Raw genomic sequence first — 13,542 nt, 5'->3', positions numbered from 1 at the left:
TAGAAAGTTCCCTCCTTCAGAAATCATGCCTTGTGATCAATATTTCTATTCAAAAGTGCTTCTGAAATTTGCCAAACACAGACTATCTTACATGTTATTCAATTCAAATAATCTGCTTGGAAGCAAATAACCGTGTTAAAGGTTACCTCCTCCTATCATCCTCCAAAAACAAACATTTTGGGGGCTAAGTCAAAGTCTAGAGACCTGCGCTGAGACTTTAGAAATCAAAATGGTTTGCATTGGTCCAGAGAGGTCAGACCAAGGGGATGTCCCAGGAACCAGAAGCCACTTCCAGCCCTGATCCCAGTTTGCACATCTGGGACCTGCCTAGAGTCAAGGCTTATTTTGAGCATTCTTTAATTTAGACTTGAACCTCAACTCCTAAATTGGGGCAAATGACAGGACTCATTCTTCAATTCTTTCCCCTCGCTTACGTTGCCTGGATATCTCATTCATTCTTAAAACTCAAGTGGAATGAGTCTTTTCCAGAGGGCTTGTTTGCACAGAGCAGTCTGATGCAGGTGTCTTTCTCTGTCCTCCCACTGAACCACCTTGGGCATGACATAGCCGTGGCACTTGCCTCACATGCTGCCGCTGTCACTTTTCTTGCCTCATGTCCCCACCAAGTCTGTATGCCTCTCTTCCACATCACAGGGTGCTCAAAACTGTCTTTTGAGTGAACGTTAATTATTTTCTGTGCTTCTGAGAAGGTCTCCTGTTCTAGGATACCTTTCCCATGGTCTTCTCATTCTTTTCTCCACATTCTCTCCTCTTTAGCTTATATCCTCATCTATCTCTTTTCTGCTCTCAACTATTCTCGCTTTTACTAGAACATGTATTGTCTTATACCTAGAACTGAAACCACGCATTTTCATGTCCTGGAACCCAGAATAGAGCTTAAATCCTAAAATAATAGGGAAACAGGTACTGGTTTTGGAGATTTTCTTTGTATGCATACCAACTGCTTCAGTTAAAAACCAAAAAACCTGTATTTACTGCCCACCAAGTATTGATTACAAAGTTTGATGTTAAAATTAACCATCTATTCTCAAACATGGAAGAAATGGAATGACATTTCATTTAATGCTTATTTCCAGGAGCTGAGGATAGAAACTGGCAGCAACAGCAACAACGGAATATTCCAATTCATTCTTGCCCCAAATGTGGAGAAGTTCTGCCCGACATAGATACCTTACAGATTCATGTTATGGACTGCATCATTTAAGTGTCGATGTTTCACTTCCCCAACTGTTGGTAAATGTCAAGATTTTCTTCCTCCAAGAGTTGTACTTTTGTGTTATTTGTTTCCACTCAAATATTTTGGCTCATTGTTTGTTTTAGGAAAAAGAAAATGCATATGTTCTAAACAGGACATTTTTTGTGGATTTCCATAAACTCACAAAATAGAATCCGTAACATACCAGTCTCCTGATCATAAATTCACTTTTTTTTTAACGTTCAGTTTATGTGAGCACGGACTGCTCATGCAGTTAATGAGCGTATGACATCATGGGACAGAATAAGTGTAGTTAGATGGAAGAAGCCTCGCTGAGAGATTTTAGGAACTTTTTAAGGAGGTAGGAAAAATGAAGTGGTCACAGGTTTAATCAAGTAAAGTGTCTTTGAAGTATTTTTAAAATAAATTATATTGTTATTTTTCTTCATCCACAAGACACATCTGTTTGGGGTTGTGTATATATGTGTATGTCGTAGTTTTATGGCAGCCACAGTCATTGCACCAAAGTTATGAGATGGCTCTTTCCATATAAGCACTGTAAGCTTGTACTTGATCATCCGGACAAGTGCAGAAATACTGGCACACATGACGTAGAGACGTCAGGTTTGCTGGATTTCATATAACCATCACAGTGTAAAGAAGTTATCTTCATTCTTTCATTGTGCTGCAGGTATATGGGCCTATACGGTAGACAGTTGATTAACTGCTAAAAGGAACAGCTGTCTATTAATTTTCTTCCTGGATCAGGCTATGTATTCATAATCACAAAATAGTTACTGCAAAATAAAATTTTGCTTATGACTCTTTCATATTGTTCATATGTGATTGGCTAATTTCATAGGATGCATTTTCTGTATTCAGTTTTATATAAGCTTAATACTCAGATCTGTTTTGTTAATTCTATGAATATGAGCAAAACCCTTTACTGGAGACCAGTATATGTTGTTTGAATTAGAAGTTGTTCTTGCTAAGGAGGTGAAAAGATAAGGATTTGCCATATTTGGTAAACCTACAGTTTATCGAGATTGGCTAATACATTTTTTATGGCCAGCCATACAAGTAAACAATGTCCTTATGCATATATATATATATATGCATATATAAATTTAATATATATATATTAAAACAGGAATCAAAATAGTTAATTATATCTTCATGCCAAGAGAAGACACTATACAAATTCAATAGTAATTTAAAGATTCCCCCACCTCACCTGAGAGAGAATGTTTGTTAAAGACATTTCTAAAATAGCTGTACAAATCTTACTTTTAATTTCTTGTTTATGGTTTCTAGTTTAAATTTTTTCCCTTACTATTTTATACTGGAGAAAATAGATTCCTGTAGTATCCTAAATAGAAAGCAAGCCAAATGGTTTCATATTTAGGTTATGGGAATATCCTTTTCTTAGTTCAAGTAAAATTGTTAAGCTGATCTCAACTCTGACATAGTAGTGTGAATGGGCTTAGTAAGCCTGCGATCACATCGCTTGCTTGATAATTGGAAGAACTGCAAATGAAGGCAAGTTCATGTGGTTGGTGTAAATTAAGGCTGTTGTTTTGAGGAAATCAAACAGTTTGGTAAACAACTTTTAAACTCTGTGCATGTCTTATCTAATTAATTTAGTCTGATATCTCTTCAAAGGCCTTGTTCCGTGTCACCAGTTAACTACAACACACAGGAGTTTTAGCCCCTCTTCTAGGGCCTGCCATACTATATTCTTGAAGTTTTGTTAAATGGGAGCAATAGAAAGATGGGAACTGGGAAGAAATATAACTGAGCCAATGAAAATTTCACAGCTAAGTAATTTTATAATGGTAAGTCTTCAAATATTATATTTAAAAATAATTTTGATTTGGTCCAGCATATAAGGATCTTGGAAGTCATCCCTCCCATCCTTGTAACAAGACAAATGCTGAACAAACATAAAATCATCAACTCCTTTTAAATCCCACAGAGAATTGAGGTCACAGGGCAAACTACCATCCCAAAATTGCAGAGACAGACAGGCAGACACAGGGAGTCACAGATTACTGGATCAGAGCCTCAGGAGCAGAAACCATGGCAGGAGCCAGTACCTGAGTTGGAAAACTTAACCTGTAATTGAAGACTTGCTAAAGGCTCAGTGTGGACAAGCTTGAGAATTAAAAACTGCAGGGGGAGCCCAATCTTAAGAGGACCCCCACACTTTTGTGAGTTTTATCTCCAGGAGCCCTACTAGATTCTCACAGTAAAGACTGGAGAACAATCCTCCCATGCTTCCATAAGGGCGAGGGGGAGAGCAGCCATTTTGAAATATACCAGAACATTCTGTTCTTCTTAACAAGTCCTGCCCTCAAGGGAGACTGTTTTACCAGGGCCTAACCTGCTGGAACATTATCAGAACCCAACTGAGCTGGGGAAAGGAAATACCCAACTCCAGCCCCCTCAAGCCTTATTCTTCTCACCCAAGAAGGAGGAAAAAAATCCTGAGAAGCACTTTTAAAGGTTCCAGCCCAGGGGCGCAGGCTCACTAAAAGACTGAGGCCTTATCACAGGACCTGAAAACGCTTCCCCTCCTCACTATACCTTACCACCACATCAGTGGGCTCCTGTATAAACTGGGATTACAATGGAAGGAACTGCATATCTCAGACTTTATTTAAGAAGAAGTCTGTAGGGAAACCCAAAGATAAGAGAGGAGGAAAGAACGAGAACACCAGAGGAAATTTTAGCCTCTGACACCTACAGCTACAGCAAACAGTAAATGTAGTCCAACCTGTAACCAGGTAAACACAAAACCTCACACTAAAGCCCTATTTACCTGAGTTCCTTTTACTTAGTACACCATGTCCAGTTTTCAACAAAAAATTATGAGGCATACTAAAAGACAAAAACACAGTTTTAAAAGACAGAAATATCAGAACCAGACACAGATATGATGGATGTAAGACTGGGACTTTAAAACAACTATGGTTAATACCCTAAGGGCTCTAATGGAAAAAGGTGACCATGCAGGAACAGAGGGGTAATGTAAGCAGAGATGGAAACTCTAAGAAAGAATCAAAAGGAAATATTCAAAATCAAAAACACTGTAACAGAAGTGAAGAATGCCTTTGACAGGCTCATCAGTAGACTGGACGTGGCTGAGGAAGTCATCAGTGAGCTTGAAGAAATATCAGTAGAAACTTCCAAAATCGAAATGCAAAGAGAAAGAATGAAAAAGAACAGAATATCCAAGAACTCTGGAACAATTACAAAAAGTGTAACATGTGCAATGAGAATGTGAGAAGGAAAAGAAAGAGAGATGGGGACAGAGGAATTTTTGAAGTAATCATGGCTGAGAAGTTTTAAAAATTAATTCTGGACACCAAACCACAGATCCAGGAAGCTGACAGAACTACAAACAAGATAAATACTAAAACATCTTCACCTAGGTATATCATATTCAAACTGCAGAAAATCAAAAGCAAAGAGAAAATATTGAAAGAAGCAGAGGGGAAAAAGACCTTACCTGTAGAGGAGCAAAGATAAGCAATATATTTGGCATCTCTTCAGAAACCATGCAAGCAAGAAGAAAAGAGTGAAATATTTAAACTGTTGAGAGAGAGAAAAACCATCAACCGAGAATTCTGTGTCCATGGAAATTATCTTTCAAAAGTGAAGGAAAAATAGACTTTCTCAAATAAACAAAAATTAATGGAATTTGTTGCCAGCAGACCTGCCTTACAGAAATGTTAAAAGAAGTTCTTCAGAGAGAAGGAAAATAATATAGGTCAGAAACTCAAAGAAAGTAAGACGACTGGAGAAAGAATGAATGAAGATAAAGTCTTATTTTTAATTGATCTAATAGATAAGAGTTTGTTCAAAATAATAATAGCCACAATGTCTTTGGTGATTATAGCTAAAGGACAAATGGAATAAGGAGGGAGGAATTGGGAATACTCTGTTACAAGTTATTTGCACTACCTGTAAAGCTGTGTAGTATTCTTAGAAAGTGAACTTGGATTAGTTGTCAGTGTGAATTGCAAACTTCAGGGCAACTACTAAAAAAAAATGTTAAAAAAAGTACAATTGATATGCTAAGAGAAGAGAGAAAATGCAATAATATAAAATGTTCACTTAAAACCAAAGAAGCCAGAAATACAGTGGAAGGCAATAAAAGAAACAAAGAACAAGGGCAACGAATAGAAAACAGTAAGAAATATGGTAGATGTTAATCCAGTTGCATCAGTAGTCACTTTAAACATCATTGGTCTAAATATACCAACTAAAAGACAGAAATTGTCAGAATGGATAAAAAAACAAGACCACCTATGTGCTGTCTACAAGAAACCCACTTGAAATATAGAGACATATATAGATTAAAAGTAAAGAGATGGAGGAAGATAGCATGCTAACACTAATGAAAATAAATCTGGAGTAGCTATATTAATTTCAGACAAAGAAGACTTCAGAGCAAGGAAAATTGTCAGAGATAAAGAAGGATATTACAAAATGAAAAAGGGGTCAATTCTCCAAGAAGACAAAATATCTTTAATGTATATGCACCTAACAACAGAACATCAAAATACATAAGACAAAAACTGATAGAACTGCAAGCAAAAAGAGAGGATTCCACTAGTATAGCCGAAGACTTCAAAACCCCTCTATCAGTAATTAATAGACCCAATAGGCAAAAAATCAGTAAGGGCATAGTTGAACTGAACAGCACAATCAACCAACTAGATCTAATTCACATTTGTAGAATATTTCATATTCTACACACAGCAGAATGCACATTCTTCTCAAGCTCATTCAGAACATACACCAACACAGACCACATTCTGAGCCACAAAACACAGCTTAACAAAAGTGAAACAATAGGAATCATGCACAGTATGCTCTCACACGGCAATGGAATTAAACTAGAAATCAGTAACAGAAGGATACGTGGAAACCCTCAGCACACTGGGAAATTAAACAACACACTTGTAAATAATGGGTTAAAGAAGAAGTCTCAAGAAAAATTTTAAAATATTTTAAACAAATGAAAGAATAACTTACCAAGCTTTCTGGGATGAAGTGAAAGCAGTGCCTAGCAGGAAATGTATAGTATGGAAATACATATATAGAAAAGAAGAAAGATCTAAAACCAATGATCTAAGCTTTCACTTTAAGAAACTAGAAAAAGAATGGCAAGTTAAACACAAAATAAGCAGGAGAAGAGAAATAATAAAAATTAGAGCAGAAATCAATTAAATCAAAACCAGGAAACCAATAGAGAAAATCAGTGAAACCAAAAGCAGGTTCTTTGAAATGGTCAATAAAATTGATAAACCCCTAGCCAGGTTAGCTAAGAAAACAGAAGACAAATTATTAATATCAGTATACCAGCAATGAACAATTGGAACTTGAAATTAAAAAACAATAACATTTACATTAGCACCAAAAAATGAAATAGGTATAAATCTAATAAAATATGTATAAGATCTGATGAAAGAAATCAAATAACTAAATAAATGGAGAGACAGTCCATGTTTATGTATAGGCTCAATATTGTCAAGATGTCAGTTCTTCCCAAACTGACCTATAGATTCAATGCAATCCCAATCAAAATCCCAACAAGTTAGGGGCCAGCTTTGTGGTGTACTGGTTAAGTTTGCTTGCTCCACTTTGGCGGCCCAGAGGTTGCCGGTTTGGATCCCAGGCAGGGACCTATGCACTGCTTAGCAGGCCATGCTGTGGCAGGCATCCCACACATAAAGTAGAGGAAGATGGGCTCAGGGCCAATCTTCTTCAGCAAAAAGAGGAGGATTGGCAGCAGATGTTAGCTCAGGGCTAATCTCCCTCAAAAAAAAAAAAAAAATCAAGTTATTTTGAGGCTATCAACAAACTGATTCTAAAGTATGTATAGAGAGGCAAAAGACCCAGAATAGCCAGCACATTATTGCAGGAGAAGAACAAAGCTGGAGGACACTATCCAACTTCAAGACTTACTATAAAGCTACAGTAAACAAACAGCATGGTATTGGCAAAAGAATAGACAAATATATATCAGCGGAACAGAACAGAGAGCCCAGAAATACCGAGATAGTCAACTGGTCTTTGACAAAAGAGCCAAAGCAATTCAATGGAGAAAGGGTAGTGTTTTTAACAAATGATGCTGGCACAATTCGACATCTGCATGCAAAAAAATGAGTCTAGGGCCAACCCCAGTGGCCTAGTGGTTAAGTTCAGCAAACTATGCTTCTGTGGCCCTGGGTTTGGTTCCTGGGTGTGGACCTACACCACTCTGTTAGTGCCCATGCTGTGCTAGAAGTCCACATACTAAAATATAGAGGAAGATTGGCACAGATGTTAGCTCAGAGCAAATCTTCCTCAGCAAAAAAAAAAAGAATTTAGACACCTTACACCTTTCACAAAAACTAACTCAAGCCACAGACTGGGAATAAATCTTTACAAATCACATATCTGATAAAGGACTGGTATCCAAAATAAACAAAGAACTCTTTAAAGATAAGAAAATAATCCAATTTAAAAATGGTCAAAAGATAACAAGTACCTCACCAAAGAAGATGTACAAATGGCAAATAAGCACATGAAAAGATGTTCAACATCATATGTCATTAAGGAATTGCAAATTAAAACAAGATACCACCACATGCTTATTAGAATGGCTAAAATGCAAAACAATAAGAACACCAAATGCTAGTGAGGATGTGAACAACAGGAACTCTCATTCATTGTTGATGGAAGTGCAGAATGGTACTTTGGAAGACAGTTTGGTGGTTTCTTGCAAAACTAAGTGTACAGTCCTTGGCATTTATCCAAATGAATCGAAAAGTTATATCTACAGAAAACCTGCACACTAATGTTTATAATAGCTTCATTTATAATTGTGAAAATGTGGAAGCAACCAAGATATCCTTCAATAGGCAAATGGATAAACAAGTTGTGGTACATCCATATAATGGAATAATATTCAGTGCTGAAAAGGAATGAGCTCTCAAATCACGAAAAGATATGGAAGAACCTTACGTGCGTATTACCAAGTGAAAGAAGATAACCTGAAAAGGCTACATGATGTATGATTCAAACTGTATGACACTCTGGAAAAGGCAAAATTATGCAGATAATAAAAAAGAGTGGTGGTTGCCAGGAGCTAGGTAGAGGGAGAAATGATGAATGGGTAAGAGCACAGAGGATTTTTAGGGCAGTGAAACTATTCTGCATGATACTGTTATGGTGGATACATTTGTCAAAGCCCATTGATGTATAACATAAGGAGTGAACCCTAATGAAAACTATAGACATTAGTTAATGTATCAATACTGGATCATCAATTGTAACAAATGCAAGATGTTAATAACAGGGGAATTGTCTGTGGAAGGGGCTGTATGGGAACTCTCTGTGCTTTCCACTCAATTTTTCTATAGTTCTAAAACTCCTCTAAAAAATAAAGTCTATTATTTTCTAAAAAATGAAAAAAAATTTGGACTATAACATTATTTACCATGAACACAAGTAAAATGCATTGTGTGCATCAGAAAATCAAGATTGTTGTGAAGGTTGGCTAAGATTTCCATTTGACCCATAATGAAAAGGCTAACTTGGAATTGTTTTTAATGATTATCAAATTTATTATGCCATCATTAATTTAGTGGAGAAAAGCTGATGCGACAGTTAGTTGCATATTTTAAGTGTAACAGGAATCAAGTATATGGACTAATATTCAGATATTTTAGTGGAACAAATGAAAGGTACCAAAATGCTTTGCTATGAAAGGCAAAGAAAAAGTAGAAATAATTTTACGATCTTCTTTGGCATCCTTTGACCTACATAGTTTGTCATTTTAAAAATTATTGAAATAACATTATGGACTCTTGCTATGAAAATGTTAGTAACTGCTGAGTAATTTAAGTGTTATTTTTTCTAGTTAAGTAATTGCAAAGATGTGAAGTATAATGCAAAAGGTATCAATTCAAGAACTCTCAATGCACTGATAGATTTATGTATCAATTTTGTCCTTTAAATATGTGGAGCCATAATCATGGATAAAAGTTATTTCCCGTATGTAAAATACGTACTGTAACCCAGCATAACCAAGGAACAAATGTGTTGACCATTCTTATGAGTTAATTAAAACTAGCAAGACTAGTGTTTTTTATTGGCTTCCCTTTGCAAAACATCAGTTGAGGTAACTAGATGGAGGAACATATCCTGTTGTTTAAAGTAACTTCTGGGTTGACTGAAAAGCAAGACACATTTCTATGGGCAACAAAGACAACATTCTGTTAGGAAAATCAAGGAGGTTGGGTTTTCCTCTTTCTAAGAAGGGCCATTCATCTCTAAGTAGAGGGTTGCCTCTAAGCAAGAATAACATTTTTCCCAGTACAGGGTCTTTGTCCAGTCAGTTAGACAAACTCAAATTTGGGATGAGTCTAGAGAGTTCTGCACCGTACAGCAAGAAGATGTGAAGGCAGATGTAAAGAGATGTCTGCAGGGAGGTGCTGGTGGCGGGGGGCTGTGGAAACGGGCTATCACTCCCAGTGGAAGGTCTGATTTTCTCATTTTGAAAAGCACTGTCTCCTGCTGGGCCTAAGGATGGGAGAATTGATGTAATCATTAACCAGGTAAACATACTGAAAGATATTCTGGGGGCCAGCCCCGTGGCCCAATAGTTAAGTTCGTGCGCTCTGTTTCAGTGGCCTGGGGTTTGCTGGTTCAGATTCTGGGCGCAGGCCTACACGCCACTCATCAAGCCATCCTGTGGCAGCCTCCCACATAGAGGAACTAGAAGGAACTACAACTAGCATATACAATGATGTACTGGGGCTTTGGGGAGGAAAAAAAACTGGAAGATTGGCAACAGATGTTAGCTCAGGGCCAATCTTCCTGACCAAAAAAGTATACTTAAAAAAGAATAAAAGATATTCTGCTCTGCAGTCTCTAGAGGACTCAACTGCATTCACTACACCACAACCCAGACCCTACACTTGAAGCCCTGATACGTCCCCCTGGCTTCAGTCACAAATCTAAAGGTACCTGCTGAAATCACACCGTCACCTCAGACTGAGCTCATCATCTCTACCCTGTCCAAACCAGCTCGTCCTTTAGACTTCTGGTGCATCTCTATAATTCTGCCCGTCTCCCAGGTATTGCCAACCTGGCCATCAGCCTCTCCTCTTCCTGCCAAAGATAACTTTCCTTCAGTCGGTTACCAAAGCAGACAGGTTTTCCTTCATAATGTTTCCCATTCTCCCTTCCTTCAACTCTCAGTCCAGGACTATCACAATCTTGTGACGAGCTCCTCTGCCTCCAGTTTCTGGTATAGTCAGTGCCTGAGCACCTATCTTTGTTAGCTTAATTTTCCTAAACAATGCCTTATAAACAATGACTTAAGAATATAAGTCAGGGGGCTGGCCCAGTGGTGCAGTGGTTAAGCTTGCACGTTCTGCTTCAGCTGCCCGGGGTTCGCCAGTTCAGATCCCTGGTGTGGACATGGTACCACTTGGCAAGCCATGCTGTGGTAGGTGTCCCACGTATAAAGTAGAGGAAGATGGGCATGGATGTTAGCTCAGGGCCAGTCTTCCTCAGCAAAAAGAGGAGGATTGGTAGCAGATGTTAGCTCAGGGCTAATCTTCCTCAAAAAAAAAAAAAATAATGTAAGTCAGTATACACTTAATGCTCACATGTGCTGGGCACACCATGTATATTTTCAAGTTTTTCTTATTAATCCTCACAAGGCCTTATGAAATAATTATGAATGTCCCTGTTTTGCAGATGAGTAAGTTGAGGCCAAGACAGGCTAAGTAACTTACCCAAGGTTGCACAGTTAGTAGGTGGCAGCTAAAAATCATGCAGTCTTAACTCCAGAGTCTAAACACTCAGCCACACCTTTCTTGTATACCTCTACCTTCCTTCCTCACCTGCTCAGACATCCTCTCTTTACCGCTTCCAGAAGAAAGTTCTCGACCTGGTGTTCATCGCCTTCCACAGTTCATTTTACCTACTTCTTTTAATATTCTACCTCTTCTCTATCTGTTACCTCCTCTCCAGTGAGATTGGTGCTCCCTGTTAGTCACTTTATGTTATTTATCTTTTATTCATATGTCACATCTCCCAAATTAGACTGTAAATTCCTAGAATATGCATCACATCTTCGTCCAACACCTTGTACACCTGAGACAATAAGGATTATGGCTGAGTAATAAAAAGTAATAAAAAGTAATAAAAGTGGATCAATGTGCAAAAAAGTATTGGCAATTCTCACTTGATCCTACCCAAAACCCTGTAGTCCACGTATTGCCATTATCAGCACTTTACAGATGAAGAAACTGAGCCCCAAGATGCTAAGTGACTTGTTAAGGAGAAAATACTCCATTCGATTCTTTCTGTAAACATTTAATGTGTGCCAGGTACCAGCAGCAAGAGAGAAGAAGAGAGAGGAAGGTGAAGAAAGTTTTCTTGTCTCCAGATACTAACATTATGGTGGGAAGAAGCAGAAGACAGAAATGATTAGGGTGTAATGTGGAAAGTTCTATATAACCAAGCAGTCTAGAGTTGTAGGAAGCACCGAGTAGGAATACTTAGCCCAGGGGGCCCAGAAGAGCTTCACAGAGAAGGTGACGCCTGGTCTCAGACTGGCTGGATGAGGAGTCGACTAGGTACTTGGAGGTGACCCCATGGTTCCAGGCTTTCCAAGCAGAGGGGTCTGCCTGTACAAAGGCTCTGAGGCAGGCCCGAGCCTGTGATATTTGAGGAAGAGGAAACAGGTCGGTATGGCTGGAAGAAAGACTGACTCAGTGAGGCAAGATAAGAGCTGAGGTTAGTGGAAAAGTAGGCAGGACTCAGGTCTGTAAGTAAAGATCTTGAATGGCAAGAGGTTTGGGATTTATAGGAATGGAGGAACTGTTGGTGAATTTTGATCAGGGAAAAGCCATGTCAAGATTTTGCTGTAATTGAGAGCAACAAGGGAAATGGGTTGAAGTGGGTGAGTAGGCCAGTTAGAAGTAAAGAGGAGAGAGATGATAAGGGCTTAAGGAGGGTCCCCAAAGTGAGGACGTAGAGGAGAGGATGGGTTCAGATGTGAGACATCATCTCTAAGACTGGGTAAGTGGACATGGAGAATGGGGAACTCTGGCAGGGGTGCCCAGGGAGGTACTGAGCAATATGGACCAGTGGCATCTGGGGGAATGAGGCTTGAGGCCGACTAACCATTCCCTCTCTGCTGCCTGTGTCCCTTTCTTGTTTTGTGGTATGTTTTAAAAGGTCTCCTGGTGATTCTGATGCATTCTATAAATTTTAGAACTACTGTAGAGGGAGACAATAATTACAAGGCCAACCCCAGAATGTGGTTCCACCCGCAAAGTTTCTGATTCCGTAGGTCTGGTGTGGAGCCCAAGCATTTGATTCTAACAAGTTCCCAGAAGGTGTTGATGCTGCAGGTCCGGGGACCAGATTTTGAGAACCCCTGCTCTATAGCATTGACATTCACCTCTTCCTTCTTAAAACCCTCCTTCTTTGGCATCCTGGGCCATGATTTTCCTGCAGGCCCACCCCTGACATTGGAAAACCCTGGGGCAAGAATACAAATGGAGGCCCACATACCTGTGCCTACAGTTTCAAAGTTTATAGATAAAACTAACAATCTCCGTGGAGTTTCACACTGAAACATAGCATCTTGAGAAGTAGGCCCAAGCCCTGCAAACCCTGCTTCTCTTCCCATCTGGACTCAGTTCTGTGCTGTACTTGGCAGCCTCTCACCAAGGATGGGGACATGCCAGCCTGCTAGCCATGCTCCCCCCCCCCCCCCCCCACCAAAACCATTGCCAAACAGCTGCCCTTAGACAGAGGGATCCACTCCTGAAAGGACAGCCAGGGGAAGAGGCCAGGGAGGTTCTCGAAGCCTCAGGACCATTAAAAAAATCAAAGTCCCAAGAACTAGAACTCTGGCTACAAGAGGTTGCCCAGGATCTGGATGGGTGCATCTCCTTGGCTGCAGGAATCCTCACCCTGTGTGAGAGCACAGCTGGAAGAGGACCAGAGCAGGGCCACATGAAGGGCAGGCCCAGGTCAAGGGCACCTTAACCACCCCAGCTGTTTCTGCTCAGCTTCTGCCTTTGGCTCCTTTTCTGTACCTCAAGTGTTTGTGCTCCCCAGGTTTCTGGCCTTCTACATCAGAGGTTCTTGATTTGGAGGGGTGTTTTCAGGAAAATATGTGAGTCCCCTGAAAAGGTATACAAATCTTGAATATATGTGTGCACTCTTCTGGGGAAACAAAGCCCCCCCCACCACCACCATTTTCACTGTATTCTCAATGGGGTCTGTGATCACCTCTTGGCAAA

At 39.4% G+C, this 13,542-nt stretch overlaps 1 protein-coding gene across 1 annotated transcript in view; it reads left to right on the top strand.

Annotated features, from left to right (window-relative positions):
* Nucleotides 1-2,046, top strand: part of OPTN (optineurin) — a 34,695-nt gene extending 32,649 nt beyond the window's left edge. Inside the window, exon 14 of the mRNA XM_046678790.1 lies at nucleotides 1,098-2,046. Coding sequence (XP_046534746.1) covers nucleotides 1,098-1,225 — 128 coding nt within the window. The 3' untranslated portion in view covers nucleotides 1,226-2,046. The remainder of the gene's footprint in view (nucleotides 1-1,097) is intronic.
* Nucleotides 2,047-13,542: the final 11,496 nt, after the last annotated feature.

Source organism: Equus quagga, chromosome 12, assembly GCF_021613505.1.
Source record: "Equus quagga isolate Etosha38 chromosome 12, UCLA_HA_Equagga_1.0, whole genome shotgun sequence".
NCBI lineage: Eukaryota > Metazoa > Chordata > Mammalia > Perissodactyla > Equidae > Equus > Equus quagga.
This window is presented reverse-complemented; position numbering and strand designations above follow the sequence as displayed.